General features: G+C 44.0%; 1 protein-coding gene across 2 annotated transcripts in view; it reads right to left on the bottom strand.

Moving 5' to 3' along the window:
• The window catches only part of Sqor (sulfide quinone oxidoreductase), a 39,330-nt gene that overhangs the window by 10,375 nt on the left and 12,653 nt on the right, over positions 1 to 16,302 (bottom strand). For both annotated transcript variants that reach the window (XM_048459672.3, XM_085696405.2), the window contains exons 2-6: positions 12,545 to 12,795; positions 10,157 to 10,327; positions 5,713 to 5,766; positions 2,817 to 3,011; positions 1,561 to 1,770 (exon numbers count right to left, since the gene is read on the bottom strand). In XM_048459672.3, coding sequence (XP_048315629.1) covers positions 1,561 to 1,770; positions 2,817 to 3,011; positions 5,713 to 5,766; positions 10,157 to 10,327; positions 12,545 to 12,778 — 864 coding nt within the window. In that variant the 5' untranslated portion in view covers positions 12,779 to 12,795. The remainder of the gene's footprint in view (positions 1 to 1,560; positions 1,771 to 2,816; positions 3,012 to 5,712; positions 5,767 to 10,156; positions 10,328 to 12,544; positions 12,796 to 16,302) is intronic.

The following is a 16,302-nucleotide window of genomic DNA, read 5'->3' on the forward strand; positions in this document are numbered from 1 at the left end:
ACAAAGCAAAGTTTATCTTGGACATGAGAAAGGCTTCTGAGAAAGTTCAGAGGTTCTATTGTTCTAGAACATAGGAAATAAAGGAAAGCTGTGGAAATGCGCCAGATTAAAGGAGACTAAAGAGACAGCAAACTCACTGGACTGGAGATGGATGAACGCTGTAGAAGCCATTGGGTCAATCAACAAAACTGGATACAGGTAGTGGATAAAACATCATAGATGTGCCAGATTTACTAAGTTGATTAATTACTGTGATCACATTTTTTAAAAAGTACTCTTATCTCAGGAAGTTTTTCAGAAAAAAAATTCTATAAATAAGGAGAGCAATGCTTGATGAATGCAACCTATATTTAGGAAAATTAACAGAAATAGAGATTGAGGGGAAACTAAATAATTGAGCTAAAGCAATTGCTGCAAGATCCTGTGTGTGACTCTAGCTAAAGGCAAACACAATTTTATTTCTGTCGTCTTTGTTTTTACGTCTCCTCCGAGGTTTGAGGATATTTCCAAATAAAGGATTTTTAAAGTATGCCCCTGAGCCATCAGTAACATTTTTAATGATATTTAATGTATTCTGTTTAAGAAATAAAAGTGGGTGCAGCGTATTTTTAAAAGAGATTAAGCTAAAAAAAAAGACTCAAATTTAGCTTTTTGATGTTTAGAAGACTAATCGCTGGTTCATTCAAAATTCTTTTTTATGGACTCCTTCGTCATTAAATACAGAGTGCAGTGTGAGCATGTCACGTTTTCTCGCTGCTGGTAGCTTCCGCCAGAATGTTATAAGCAAACAGTCTGCAGCACCAGCACATCTTGTGCCTAATCTTCATAATTCCTCTACAGAAGTGGTATTCCCACTCTGCGGGAGAAGAAACAGATGCCCAAGGCCAAGAGCACACAACACAGGCTAGAATCGTCCAAAGGAGGCTGGTGGCTCTGCCAAGTCCCTTGAGAAAGAATTTAAGGGCTGAGTGTTTACATGTATGAAAGATGTGTAAAGACACCGTTTTCCACAGATGAAAAACACCTCTGTCTTTCTTGAGAGACCTACAGCTTCCTTCCCACTCATAAACAACGTTGTTTCTCACACACCAACGGTTGAGACCGTCACAGGGCCTTGCATTTGAGGAAGCCCTCCCTAAACTGCAATAAAAACTCAAGCAAAATAGTTTCAGTATCAGGAAAGGTAGCCGGGTGGTGGTAGCATCGCCTTTAATCCCAGCACTCAGGGGGCAGAGACCGGCAGATCTCTTAGTATGAGGCTAGCCTGGTCTACAAAGCCCATTCCAGGGCATACTCCAAAGCTACACAGAAAAACCCTGTCTTGAAAAGCATACATACATACATACATGACAAAAAAAATCACTTGGCCCGGCAGATAAGCCCTCCCCACTCCCCACTGACATAGTCTCTCCCCCCTCATCTCTTCCACTTCCCCTTCTCGCCCTAGCTCACCAGCCTTCCTGAGCAAGCTGTGAAGGAAGTCTGGGAGGAGGTGCCACTGTGTCCCCTCAGAGCAGCAGTTACAGCCCAGGCCGTCAGCTTAACCTGCCTGTCACTCACCTGAATTACTTTTGTCTCCCCAGGCTTGTCCAGGTTCTCAAAAACAGCCTCCTGTTTGTCAGCTCGGACTTCAATAAGGTTGTGCTTATAGTTCACTGTGAGGTCCCTCTCCTGGATGATCTCCTGCAAGGCAGCTGCATACTTCTTCACCCCAAAGATTGTTCCAAGAGCAGTGTTGAAGATGATATTGGCCTTGGGTCGCTTTCCAGTCTAAGAAAAACAGAAGAGAAAAGTCAGATGATCATGCCAGCCGTCACCTTGTTTTTCATTTCTTCTTTTCATCCAGACCGTAATTCAAGCCCTCAGTAGAGATCTTGCCAGCTTTTGACCAGAAGTTAAGTTGGTAGACCTTCAAGTGCTTGTACCAACCCTTATGATCTGGAATGAACTTCCTCAGCATTGGGAGCCATTGCTGAAGCTGTCTCTGAGCTCCCCACTCATGGGATCACTGCGGTTTACAGAGCTCAGGGGAGCACATGTCCACTGCCAGGCTTCAAGAACAGAGATCCTCAAGTCAGCCCCTACCTTTGACCCTGTCTGTCCTTTCACAGAAGCACAAGTCGCTTTGCGTCCTACCATGGCTCCAGTCAAACCATGCCTCAGTCTCAGTAAAGGTCACAGATGGCAGAAAGACCACACTACATGATGCCAGTGTACTCCACGGCTCTCACACAGAAGATGTTTTGGCAAATCTCCCTGACCCTCAATACAAAAAACAAAAGCTCTTTCCAAAAGCTCAGAAATTCCATGAGAATGTTTTTTTTTGAGCTTTAAAATTGGCATTTTGCCTCTTTGCAAATACATGTATCAAAAGTCAGAAAATATTCCTAACCTTGAGACTGAGTGAAAGCAATTGAGAGGAGTGTGTGTGTGTGTGTGTGTGTGTTATAATTAGTTGCCTAATAACAGATACTAAAGTATTTAGACAATCTCTAACATAGTCTGCCAGTGGACTTTTAGACTCAGTTTTAAAGCATGTCACAAGGACTATCAATAACATGGAATACTCTGTATGTACAGTATGATTGTCATCATATATTTTAAGTCTACAGAGAAACCTCATCTAATTGATAGAAGAGTTTTATGAGCGAATGTGTGTGGTGAGTGGTCTCTTCCACTTCCAGCTATGTCACTGTGCACACATGGAACAAAACTTCTAGAAATACAAAGGTCAGACGACAGGGGTAACAGCGAACTTGTGACAGGGGCTGGGTGGTGGCACCTGCCCTTGTCTCCGTCCTGAAAAGGAGACACACCTTCCTGAAGTAGGCTTCTGACAGGTACATGATCTTCTGGGGGGCGCCCGCACACTTCACTGGAGTGTTGGGGAAGGTGAAAATCGCATTGCCCTCCTTGAAGTCCTGCAGGGCCTTCCATGTCTTCTCCACCGTCTTCACTGAATAATTGGACCCTATCTTGGGATAAGCAAAACCTTCAGGCAGTCCTTTAATCTGCAACCAAACACACAGAAATTTGTCTTTTAAAAAGATAGATTAAAAAGTGTGGGATAGAAAAATAGATGAAATTTTACTTCGCCATGAAAACAAATTAAATCATGACATTTATCGAAAATATATATAACTGAAGATCATTATATTGAGCAAAATACACCAAACTCAGAAAAGCAAATACCATATTTTTTCATATGCATGTTCTAGATTTACATTTACATGTGTGTGCATGGTGTGGGTGTGGGTGTGTATGTCTGTGTGAGTAGTATGTGTGGGCTGTGTGTGTGGTATATATAGTGTGTGTGTGTATTTGGTCTATGTGTGTGGTCTGTGTGTGTGATGTGTGTGTGTGAGAGATGTGTGGATTGTGTGTTATATGTGTGTGTGTGTGTAGGGTATATGTGTGTAGTGTGTGTGGTATGTGGTATATGGTATGTGTGTACATGTGGTGTAAGTGTGTAGTGTGTGTGTGTGGTGTGCTGTGTGTGTGTGTATGTGTATACATGAAGGAACTAGAAAAGGAACCATAGAGGAAAGGAAGAGACCATAAGAGAGGGGAGGGGAAGGAAGTGATGGATACATGGGCCATGAAAACTAAGGAAGGAATATTAAGGGAGGAAAGGGCCTACTAACTAATGTGGGACAGGATGTGAAAAGACACATGAAGATGTCTTAATGAAATCCATTATCTTGCATGCTAATTGACAAAATTAAGAAATAAGTATATGAGCAAAAAACAAAGAAGCTTACTTTAAAGCACTTTTTGGTTTACATATAAACTTACCATTTATCAGAGATTAAAGCAAATTTACGTACTAAAAATAGAAAAATTTGTCACAGTGCTTTGGAGCCCTTGTTCTTTGCCTGCAACCCTCAGACATTACAGTGGCATCAGCCCCCTGTACTCACACAAGGAACAGAAGGGTATATGAGAGGCTCAGACCACAGCCATGACCCTAAAGTCACCTGTCAGCCTGAAGAATGGGCTCAGACTTGGCGAACCCAACTCCGCCTCCCTGGGCATGAGGCTGCAGCTGAGATACAGCTTTTCCCCCTTTAGAGTGAGGACAGGACACCAGCCACAACTGCCTTCAGGAGAACCACATGGCTTCCTGAGAAGATAGGCAGGACCAAGAGTCATTCATTCTGATGTCAATAAGACTGAAACTGCCTCTCGGGTTGTGCAGCTAAGACTCTCAGGTTGTGAAGCAGTAAAGCAAGGCATTAAATGCATGGCCTTTGGAATGCCAAAGATCCGGGTTCTGTCTCCTTTCCTACTAGGTAGTGTTGTAACTCTGAATAAGTTACCGTGTACTTAAAAGTCACCGTTAAGAGAAAGGGTGCCATAACCTGGCAACCAAATTCCCCAGGAAGTTCTGTGTGATGAAGTGTGTCTTATGTTCACTCATCAATCAGACTTGCTTTCAGGAGATGCTGAGGCAGAGAGATGGGAGCAGAGAGAAGCACCTGAGCATCAGGGAAGAGAAGAAATGGAATTGCCCTTCGATGGTACAAAGGTGGACTGTGTGCTAGGGAGCTGATGACTAGCCTGTCTGTCACATGACGGACCAATGAATTAGCAGGACACCATGCTGAGGTGTGAGCTGGCATGAAAAAGAGCAGAGACAGATGGTCCATGTCAGGCATGAGAGCTCCATACATCCAACAGATGGAGTGGAGAACCAGCCTGCCAGAGACCGTCACATTTCTGCCTAGTGCTCACCGGGGATCTCATGTCTGCAAATGGTTGCCTTCTTTTTCGCTTTACGTTCACTTGAGATATTTTCTAGAATTTGCAGTCAAAGATTGCCTGGTAGTAGGCCAGTCACAGTTAAGTTCCATTCCCTTAGCCTCAATTCCCCCATCTATGAAAAGGAGGAAGCTGTAAAGGCTCACTCTCAGTCCCCAGCATCTCTCTTGATGAGTAGTAGGAACTCCATAGCAATGGCTGCCTTTAAATACTGCTGCTTCTTAGCTTGCTACAAGAGGGCTTTACAAACGCTCAGTCCTGCCCTCTTCCGCCCTCCTCACAAGGCAAGGAGGGCACTAGAGAACTTCCATAAAACCCCCAACAAGCTCCTGGGAATCATAACAATGAATGAATTGTTCTAGTGTATTTTAGGAATATCTACACAAATCTCACAATGTCAGTGAACATGTGGTGCCCTTGCTTGCTGAAAACTCATCTAAAAAGCTTCTAGGCAGCTTGTATATTGTACTGGTCATTTCATACACCAAATGCTCAAATCTCTATACAATAACCCCTAAATATACCTCCAGAGTCTGCTGAACTAACTGCTGTGTTCTGCTATTGCAATCTGCTTAAGAATTCAAACTCGATCTGATTTGCAAAGGAAAGCCATAAAGCCAGCCTAGCCCTGTGTAACAAGGCAGCTTCCTGGGAGTGCAGCAAAAGCTTGTTTCTTCAAGGAGCACAATTAGGGCACAGACATACTAAACTGTGATTAAACTTTAAAGCTAAAGCATATTGTTACCAATGACAAAATTTTAGAAAAGACTTTTTGGCATCATGAAAAGGTCTCTAAGAAACAAGTTAGGCTTGGTATGCCGGAGTTAGTGTCTTAGAACCACTTCCCTACCATTCCTCCATTACAAATGAATACAAGGAAAGAATATAGTGTTTTAGTTTTGCCTTAGCATAAATCAGAAAACATAACACAGCAACAATTGAAGAAGGTACCTTCTCATAGTCCAGCTGGATTCCAAGAGCGATGATAAGATACTTGTAGGAGATCTACAACACATATCAAAAAATATATTGTTTTAGACCAATGCTCAAAAATCAGTACCATGCCTCCGTTTGTCAGTGTGAGTGTCTCCAGGTGGATGGTGGTGGGCAGGGTGGGAGGGGGTGGATACACACTACAGTTAGCCGTCCTTCTTCCTTTTCTGTAGCCTCATATCTCACTGCCTCAAAACTCCTGTGTCCGGCCTCTAGGAAAGCTTGGGGCACCCATAATTTTATGCACCGGAGGATGACAAAGAGGTAATAATCCTTGTGCAAAGTTTGTGCTTTTTCATATTGTAAAGGGCAAGAACAACTTTATAATCTCAAAAGACAATCAATTATTTTTAGATCAATGGCCAATTTATGAATCTGATCTATACTATAAACTGAACCAATATCATAATTGGGAAACTTCCTTCAAAGGTTACTGAAAAGGATGTTGCATAATTTTTATGCTTAATGATTCAAATGAGTATTGTGGTTGTACATGCTGAAGACAAAAATATCCATAAATAAGGTAATGGACATATATGTTTAGGATCATGGGGAAGACACACTGGGATGAGAAACTGTAGAAGGGGTGCAAAGTATAAGAACATCAATTAAAAATATTTAAACCAGAAAACACTTAAATAAGAACCAGGAGCCCAGCAAGGAGACATGGGTGGAAATCCCCATGATCTCAGATTAAATGTAGAAACAGCAAGCTGAGCAAACCCCAGCTGAAGAGAATGGACGCCAAGACGTGAGAGTGCTCCACTCTATCTGGGGAGTCTAGCGGTTGTTAAAGAGAACCCACTTGGTCACAAAGGAGACTTAGTTCCAGAGTACCCATGCTTCACTGTGCCTCTCACCCTTGTCACAGGTGCCAAAGCTTCCTTAGCCCAGAGCCCATGAAGCTTTATGGCAGTAGGTATGTTATACAGAAGTCACGCCCTGCTTCACTTCACAGATCACTCCTAGAGGATAAAGCCTATAGTCCTAGGACCTAGTGAGGTCCAAAAATGCTTGTTGGATGAATAAATATATGGAGGAACAGTTTTAGGTTCATTTTTAAAAAATTAAGTTTATCAAAATTAACAGACAATAAAAAAAACATCCATATCTGTGTACTCTTGGCACACAGGGAGTCAACACCTTGACACTCTTTGTTCCATAGGGAAGCCAGCTATTGAAGGGCACAGGAAATGACAAGAGGCCTGGAGTACGGGATGATGCCCTACTTGGAATATCATTTGAGTTATTAATATTATCATGAACAAAGTGCCCAGGAGAAAGGATAGGAACTCTACAGAATGACCTAGAACCAGCAGGACTGTTCTCTTCCGCAGCTAGGTGCGGTTTGTGCCTTTTCCATGACACTTAGCCCAGTGCTGATACAAGTTGAGTTCAAGGTCAATTCACAACTCTCCATCCTTCCTTCCTACATGATTCACCCTGCTCTGGAAGAGAAAAAAAAGCTGGTCTTAATTTTACCTAACAAAAAAAGCATATATACAAGCATATATAAGTAAATATATGTGCACATATGTGCATGGCTTGTTTACTTAGAAATCTTTGCTCATAGGTCAAGCGGCTTCTCCATGATACCACTCATGTCTCCTTGATACAACCAAGCCTGCCTCATTGAGTAGACCACTTGGCGGTCCAGGAATTCCTCAGTCTCTATAGTGGGGTTCATTATCTTGAAGATTATCAATATCTTACATCTCTTGAGAGCAAGAGCCCTAGTAGGTGTTGTGGCCATGTACCATTTGTGAAGGCTCAGAAACTTGGGGAAATTGTAGGGTCTTTTTTCAAGGCTATTGAAGAAGTTGGTGAATCTGGTAGGGTGTTCTTCTAGGGCTTTATTGAGCAGAGTACAGCATACACTGATAGCATCAGAAACTATACAGAAGGTGTCCCGAGAAATATCTTGTTGGCTTCAGTTTATCCTCCCACTATGTCTGAGTCTTGGATTTATGATTCTTGTCACCACCCAGTTAGCAATTTTCACCACAGATGGCCTCATTTAAGTTCAAGTTTTAATTCTGTACATGTCCTCAGAAAGCTTTCTTTAGATTGCATAAATTAATCAGAGTTCTTTAGCAAACTTGATTCAATTTACCAAATCAGTCTATTCTTAGTTTACCTTCTCCTGCCATAGACACTAGATGGAAGTGAACTTGTGGTCAGTGCTATGACCTAGACTGTGTCCCTGACACTCCTGCCTCTGCAGTCTGTTTTCTAGACCACAAGCCTTAATTCTTCTCTGAACTTAAGTGTTTTCCTTCTTACCCTTCCTTCTCCAGCCATACTGGCTTCTGTTTCCTCCAATGTCTCTGCTTCCTTCTTTCCCCAGGGCATTTGCCTGTAGTGACCACCTCTAACCCTGACTAATTCCTACTGGCCCTTTAACTTAGAAAGGCTCACTTTCGGCAAGTCTCTCTTGACCTGACAAACCTGATTGGCTCCCTCTTGCCACGCTGTGGCTGAGTAATTTCTTGTATGGTTATCTGAAACCCTTATCGTTCCCATCAGGGAGAGTTCCTGAAGGAGATAAAGTCTCCGTCCTGCTCATCCTTGGATGCTCAGTCTCCCGAATGGCATCTCGGGCAGAGAAGGTATGCTGTCAATGCTTGTAAGGAAGCCATGTCTCGGTTTCTCCACTTGTAAAATGAGAACAGTGCCTACCTCGCTGAGCTGCTCTGAGCACTCAATGAGCAGGAACCTGTAAAGTACTTAGAGCGGTGCTTTGCCCAGGTGCGTGCTCAAGAAGTGTTGCTGCTATTTTATAAAGAGCATTAAAAAGGGAAAGGAAATATGGGCAGCATGTTCACCGTGAGCCAGGGCAGCTTAGTCACTGGCTGAAGGCAGGTTTGTCTCTTTGAACCCGTGTTGGCACACTTCTGTTTCTACATTACTGTGTGACATTTATTTAGTAGGTGGGGTTGGAGTTTTGCAAGGGTTTAGCTACTGATTTACTAGGTTCTTAGTGTCAGAATCCCTCACTCTGTCCACACCCCAAATCCCATGTATGAAATGAGGATACTTGTCCATATTAGGCCTTCTGGCAAGGTCTATGCTGTTCTCTGCCATTGCTCAAAAGTCATTACAAGCTTTGCAGCTCCTTGGGGTTTGGGTCAACTGACTTGGAAACTCGTTCTAACGGCTTCGGGCTTGATTTTTGTTTTCTTTCTAGTTAGGTTTTATTCTTTCTTAATGACCTCCCTCCCATAAGCTTGTCTGTGAACAACCCTTACAAATAATCAGTGCTACACTTTGATAAAACCACCAAGGTATGCATAGAGCAGAATATCTTTCCATTACAGTGCTCCTGTGTTTTCCCTTCAGGGCATCATCTGAGACCCGAGGCTCCTGTCACTTCTCATGTCTTTCAGGGGCTGAATTTCCTACAGAACCAAGACTGTCAAGGTGTTGACTCTCTGAATGGCACAGAATACAGATCAGGATGGATGTTATTATCTGTCTACTTGGATAAGAGTCAATTTTTCTCAAGCAACCGAAAGTGTTTGCTGATATGTCTACTCATCCAGCAAGCATTGGTGAATTCCTTACTAGTTCTAAGATTACAAGGAGAAGATTCAACCTTATCCTCTAGAGGTGTTCTGTTAAGGGGAGGAGGGCATGTCTTCTGTATAACATGCCCACTGCCATGAAGCATCACAGGTTCTGTGCTAAGGAAACTCTGGCAGGGGCCTGTTTACTGGAGAAGTGACTGGCAGCTGCTGTTCTGGGCTCAGAAGTGGACAGAGAACACCAAGCTGCAGCTGAATACTGGGTAGTGGACCTGTGATCTCACCGCTGTACTCCCAACTGCTCCATCAAATATGAAGGAAACGGTTGTTGAAAAACTTGTAGCCCTAGTGTAGGAAGTGATGTCTAAATAGTGTTAAGCACTTCTGACCTTCATCTCTGGCAACATCACTTTTCCCTCAGGGCTGAGACAAACCTTAGTCACAGGACTCCCCTAACTGTGTCCCTACTGTGACTGGTGTGGGTATTTCACAATACTCAACTCCCATGGGAAAGCAGATGTTAGTCAGAAACACTAGCTTACTTCAAAGGAAAGGGAGAGATGCACCTGCTATTTTAATATCTAGAAATAGCATTTGTTCAACAAAACTTCAGTCACAAGACTCTATACTAGCCATTGAGGCCCGCCATATCACATAGTAGGTGTTCAACAAATACTTTTTTTAGTTTATTAACCCAAAGCCACTCACTCTTTCTGTCTATCTTCCAGTTACTGCACACTGTCATTTTTTTGCAGCTTTAACACATATATAAATACAAACACGGGTATCTATGGCATCTTCTACCATGAGAGTGTTACAACTTGAGAATGGTTATGCCACCCTTGGTGACAAGAAAGCCCAAGAGCCGTGACGGTTACCTCCTTGCCATTGTCTGTGCGGATATGGTTCTTGTCTGGGTTCAGCTCAGCCACTCTGTCTTGAATCCACTCCACACCAGATGGAATCACACTTGCTGTAGAACGGCCGGATAAGGACAACTGTTTGGCACCAGCACCCACTAACGTCCATATTGGCTGATAGAAGTGTCTCTGAGAAACAAAGTGTTAAGGAGATTTGTTTCCATTTGAGCCTTATCTAAAGAGTCTTTGCTTAAATTATCTCAACTAGACTCCCAATTAGTCCCTCCTGACCCTTAGAGCATCACACAGAGCAGTCCATAGAGGGTTAATTCCTACTGTTGTGTTTTCTGATATATTAACTCTGAAAGATCCCAAACAAAGAGTATTTCCAGGACCAACAAAAAAAAAATGATAAATTGTCTTTAATGACCACTGGGTTAGTCACAATTTCTCACTGCTAAAAACTGACTTGGTATTTATTATGTGTGTGTTACATATATGAAATATATATATATAGATCATATTTATCTATCTATATGCATAACTCATGTGTACAGATGGAACGAAAAATTAGGTCCAGAAGCAATGCATGATTCCTTCAAAGAATGTGGAGATTATAGCAAGTCTAGAAAGCTCACTGGCATTTCTACGGGGGGTCATTAAAACTTCACTAACTTCAAACTATGTTCCCACAAAGGACTGTAGATGCTTCTGGTCCATTTGTCTTTTCCTCTCTCTAGGGTTCTACACACAAGTCCAATAGGCACCATACTCTTATCCATAAAGCAAAACATAAATAAATTCTCATTGTCTTCTGCAGCACACTTGCTTCGGGTAGCCTATTCTTAAACATCATTAATCGTGAGAGTTCTAGTCTTGGGGAAAATGGCAGGTTGATTTAATGAGTTCATTCATTTGGGTGGATCAAGAAACCAAAAGCTCTCCATATTGTGACAATGCTGTCGGCATTTTGGCCAGTTTGGCTGGCCAGAGCAGCCTGGAACTCGGAGGGTGGTTAAGGAGACAGAAGACTAGTTTGTAATCTCCCTAAGGTCAATAGCGGTTGTGCTCCCGAAAGAGGAGGGCAGAGCTCTCCAGCTGTGAGAGCTCATCAATTTCGAGTTCATCTTGAGCAGAAAGTGGAAGAAAAACAGCAGCTCAAGGGCTTCCCCAGTCTACAAACATCAGCGCCAGCAATCAGGCCCAGCAGGCACCCAGAGCCTGAGCATGGCAGGCTCTGTCAAGAGAGGTCCCACGAGTGCTTTCTCACAGGGCAGGACAGAGATGACTGCCCAAACCTACAGCCAGTCCACGCCCAAGGCGCCTGAGCCTGTCTGATCTTTGAAGCTATGCAGGGTCAGGCCCGGTGAGAATTTTAGTGGGAGAAATGACCGCTCAGTTCCCAGAAGAGCTATACACATGGTAAAGAAAAGCACCTGTGGGAGACCCACTGTGGGTCGGCCACAATACAGAATGCGCCAGAGAAGACAGCCGCCTGATACAGCTCTCAGACCACTGCCATTTGAGGTAGTCTTCCTGGGTTGAAATAACTGCAGCATGTCCTAGGGGAGTCTCGTTCCCTGACAAAACAGGAATATGTCTTTCTTGTCCTACCCACCTATCTCAAAACAGGCACTGGGCCCACCTGGCTTTCTTCTCCCATAGGTACAGATCCCAGCTGGCCCACACCTAGCTTCTCCTTGGGGAAACATTAGGCAAACCACCAAAAGTCTTGACTACTTTTTCTGAAGCTTCTGTAATCTTAAACCATTTCCAGGGAACAGTGTTTCACTTGCTCTCCACTATCCTATGGGGACAGGGTATACTTTTCTTAACCCTGGCCTACCCCAAGGTAAAAATTCCCACAGCACAGAAGACCCAGAGGCTACCGTATGAGGACAAGGACCAAGAATGCAGGTGTTAATGCAAACCTGGATTGACACCAATTGCTCCTAACTGCTAGAATCTAGGAGGGGAGGCAGAGCGAAACCTTTGCTTTCTCATATACAACTTTCAGAGCGTGTGTGACCCTGTCAATAGTTTGGGACTAGTATCCTCAAAAAATGCGATAGCACACGTGTTTGCTGTCTTAACCACGCATGCTATAATAATCTGTTGTGGCAGCCCTAATGAGTCAGAACTGAAGGGACCCAAAAGGCTTAGCGGTCTTGCCTCATTCTCAGGTACCCTCCACTCCCTCCCAGTGATTTATCATTATTATCTTAAAAGGATTTTTTTCATGCAATATATTGTGAACATATTCTTTCCCCTCCCCAAACTCCTCCCAGATCCCCACCACCTTCTGGTATTTTATGCCCAGGAAAAGCATTAACCATAAAATGTAAAAACCATGCACTCACACTGACTAACACATACATGCTGCCACACATGCCAAGGGACACTTACCTCGCTGGGTTCAACAATGGCCACATTCTCTGCTCCCACTTTCCTCTTCATACGAGTGGCCATGGTGATTCCCCCACTGCCCCCGCCAAGCACCAGCACCTCATAGTGGTTCTTGGCTGTGCAGCAGGCCCCCGTGTGCAGCTGGAGGGGTCCAGCCTGCTGAGTGCCCAGCCTGAGGAAACAGGCAAAGAGCCGGGCACGTGGACTGGATACAACAGCAACCAGCGGGGCCATCACCAGCTTAGATCAGGCTAAAAGGAAGCAGAGGAGACTATGAGCACCAAGGAACGATCACTCTGTGACCTGAGGAAGGGGAGGCTGGCACCAGATCAGTTCTGGTACCTACTGTCTTTGCTGTCTTCCTATGGGAAGCCAGCTTCTTGTGAACTATGGATTGATGGCAATCTATTGGCTAAGCATTTCCTTCCCTTTCTGCCGATTGGGCCATCTAGGACTGCTTGAGAGACGGACCCCTGCCCTTTCATATTTTATTTGTACACATATGTGTGCCCATGTGGAGGTAGAGAACAACTTGTGGGGGTCAATTCTCTCCTTCCGCCACGTGGGTCCTGGGGATTGACTTGGTCTTCAGTCTTAGTAGCAAGCACCTTTGCATGTTGAGCCATCTTGTCAGTCATTTATGGGAGGATATGAGTTGCTATATGGGCGATGGGAAATTAACTCTATCCTCTACAAAAGCAGGAAGTGTGTTTAAAAGCTGAGCCATCTCTCCAGTCTAGCTACCCCTTTAGAATCTCACTAATCATTTGTCTCTGCCTCCTTGTCCATCTAGGGCACCATATGTTTCTCTCCAGCTGTCTTCCATTCTCTCAGGTACACTCAAATGTTTCTTTGGCTTTTAAGCCCATGAAAGTGGACTTATGGGTCTGCAACTAAAGACCTGTCATGGTCCTTGCCACAAGGGTACCTGTGACCTTGCTGAAGAGCAATGGTCAAATAAGAGTCTGACTTTCTGCCACTCAGAGTTTATTCTGATCATGGAAATCAGGGCTTCAGTCCCCAGGCTCTGTTTACCCAGGGAAACAAAGTCAAATCAAACCCATCAGCTATACAAGCAAAGCCCTCCAATACTTGGAGCAATTTCAAGCAGATGATTAATACAAGTCATAAAAGAAGCCCTACCTGGTATCATAGAGATCATAAAACTGTAGTTTATATAAAGAATCTGGGTCTGCTGCTGAATGGTTCTTTGTAGTATCAACCTCACAAACAACTCCTCAAGATTCTCTTAGGGACGCTCCTCCCATTAGGAAAGTGAGCATCCACTCTGGGCAGTCAGTTCTTCAGCAGAGAGAACAGTGAGGCTTCTAGAGAGCTGGCTTTATGCTCTCCGTGCAAAGCACTGGCCTCGCATGGAGAACATCAATGACCTGATGACTTAGGGGTCTAAGCTTTAAATTGCCATGGTGCCCCAAATGTCCCTATTGGCTTCAGCCCTGTGAGTTCAACCAGGGTTCAAGAAGCCTTTATTCAAACACAAACACTCCCTGAAGAGGAAGATTCCTGGCCACCAGCATCTGAATGGGGATGACCTATTATACCACATCCACAGACTGGAAACGAGGGAGGTTGAATGGGGCATAGAGGGTGGGGGGCTTGGTTCAGGTAGAGAACACTGAACCAAGAGATGGAAAGAAAGGAAACCCCTGGAGAAAAGAAGGATGGGGTGGGAGCCGATGTCAGTTCTCATCCGTGTTAACTCAGTTGTAGAGCTTTGGTGAAGCCAAATATTCCTCAAACTCCCAAACCCAAAACCCACAGAAAGAGGAGCTGGCCCACACGTCCTTGCCTCCGGGGGGAAAAGCAAAGCAACTACTCTAGAAAACAACACCTGTCATCCCTCCACCCTGCCGTCTGTTTCTTGGGATCAAGCAGAAGGAAGTAGCTTCTAATATGGAAGAAGAAAAAAGTCTTACAAAGCTGTCGCCAGCGTACTTTTCATAACGTAGCCAGCCCTCTTCTAACGGTCTGTGGATGGCTGCCGATGACACCCTGGGACAAACAACAGCACGCGCCACTCCGGCTGTCCTGGCCCTCAACTGTTTCCACCGAGTTAATTTCTGATCACTCCAGTTTTATATGGAGACAGAGAGTGTTCTAAATGACAACTATGGAGGAGAGGTTGGGTTTGCATGATTACAGCAACGACTCGTGAGATCTTTGAAAATATTAATGTGTACAAAGAATATATCAAGTGCTTAAGGTTGGGAAACAAGTAAACATACTGTATCATATCATATTAAATATATATGTTACCCCGACAAAGTAAGAGAAAATATATTTTAAAAAAGAAAAAGTAGCCAAAACGTTATATAAGTTATAAGTTCTTTCTCTGGGTTTTAGATTACTGGATGATTTTTTTTTCTGGTTTTCTGTATGTTATAAATGTTCTACTAAATACATATCTGACAATAAAATACCCATTTCAATGATAATAAGTGACATTGGTGACATCTTTTCTGCCAGCATTGAACTTGCAAGTCGACTACCATTATCACCCTAATTTCTAGGTGACCAAACTGAGGCAGACAGCATATCTGTGACTCTCTCCAGGTCACACAGCCCGAAGGTGGCAGACTGATCTAGCGCCAGGACTTCTACTTCAAATTCCTCTGTTATTCTGTATCTATGCTCTTCAGGACAAGCATATACCAACACTGACCAACTGTGGCTGCTCAGGAGTATCCAACCTTTTGACATTGTGATATGTGGTTGTCATCCACAAATGCACTGGGCCACATTCACAGGTATCCTGGGACACATGTGGCCTCTGGGATGCATGTTGCACAATTCTGTTAGATCTTTACTATCCTCCAAGTCCTAGGTATTAAAGTTTGGTCTTCAACTTATTGGCACTATTGGCAAGTGGTGGTAGCCCAGGAAGTGAAACCTAGTTAGAGGAAGTTGGGTAAAGAAGGCATGGCCCCAGTGTCAGAGGGAGGAGGAGGGGGGGGGGGGGAGTGGGAGGGTGTTGGGAAGAGGGGTGTAAATGGAAACTTTTATAATTTAATAAAATTACTTTAAAAAAAAAAGAAGAAGAAGAAGGCATGGCCCCACAGAGGACCTTGGGACCCTGATCTCTAAGTCCTCCAGACAGACCCCTGTCTCTCTGCTTCCTAGCCACCATGAGGTGAACAGTCTTCCACAACACACCGGTGCTCTGCCTCAGCAAGGGCCTAATGCACTGAGGCCACGTGACAATGGGCAGAGATCCCTAGAAGCAAGTGCCGAAGGGAACTGTTCCTCCATTACAGGACCTCAGGTTTTGTCACAGGAACGGAAAACTGACAATCAGAAACAACAAAACAGTGCCTGCATGATAATGTTAAGTGGGAGGAGGAGATTACTGTTCATGAATTCCCAGCAAGGGGAAATGTTTTCCATTGTTCTCACCCCGCAGCTAGCTCCGTGGGGAAGAGTTTTGTTTCGTTTGTTTCATTTTTTTCAGGCAACCCAAAAGAAGGCAGAGCTAAGTGTCTGGTTGGCAGCCACTCCAGCTTGAGTTATCTGACCTCAATTCTTTTGAAACTTGCACAGACGTTTCCCTCATTCAGCCAAGAGAGCCATTTCTGCTTTGATTTCAGTGTTTACCCAGAGTTCGCTTCTGGGCTCAGCACAGCTAGGGAAACGCCTTCCAAGCTAGCTGTTTCGACTTCATTAGTGAACAGCAGAGTGCCCCAGCTGTTCAGGCCATATTCTCCTTTCAAACATGCAGTTCCGAAACCACACATCTACTA

This window comes from Myodes glareolus, chromosome 10, assembly GCF_982192425.1.
Source record: "Myodes glareolus chromosome 10, mMyoGla1.1, whole genome shotgun sequence".
Lineage (NCBI taxonomy): Eukaryota > Metazoa > Chordata > Mammalia > Rodentia > Cricetidae > Myodes > Myodes glareolus.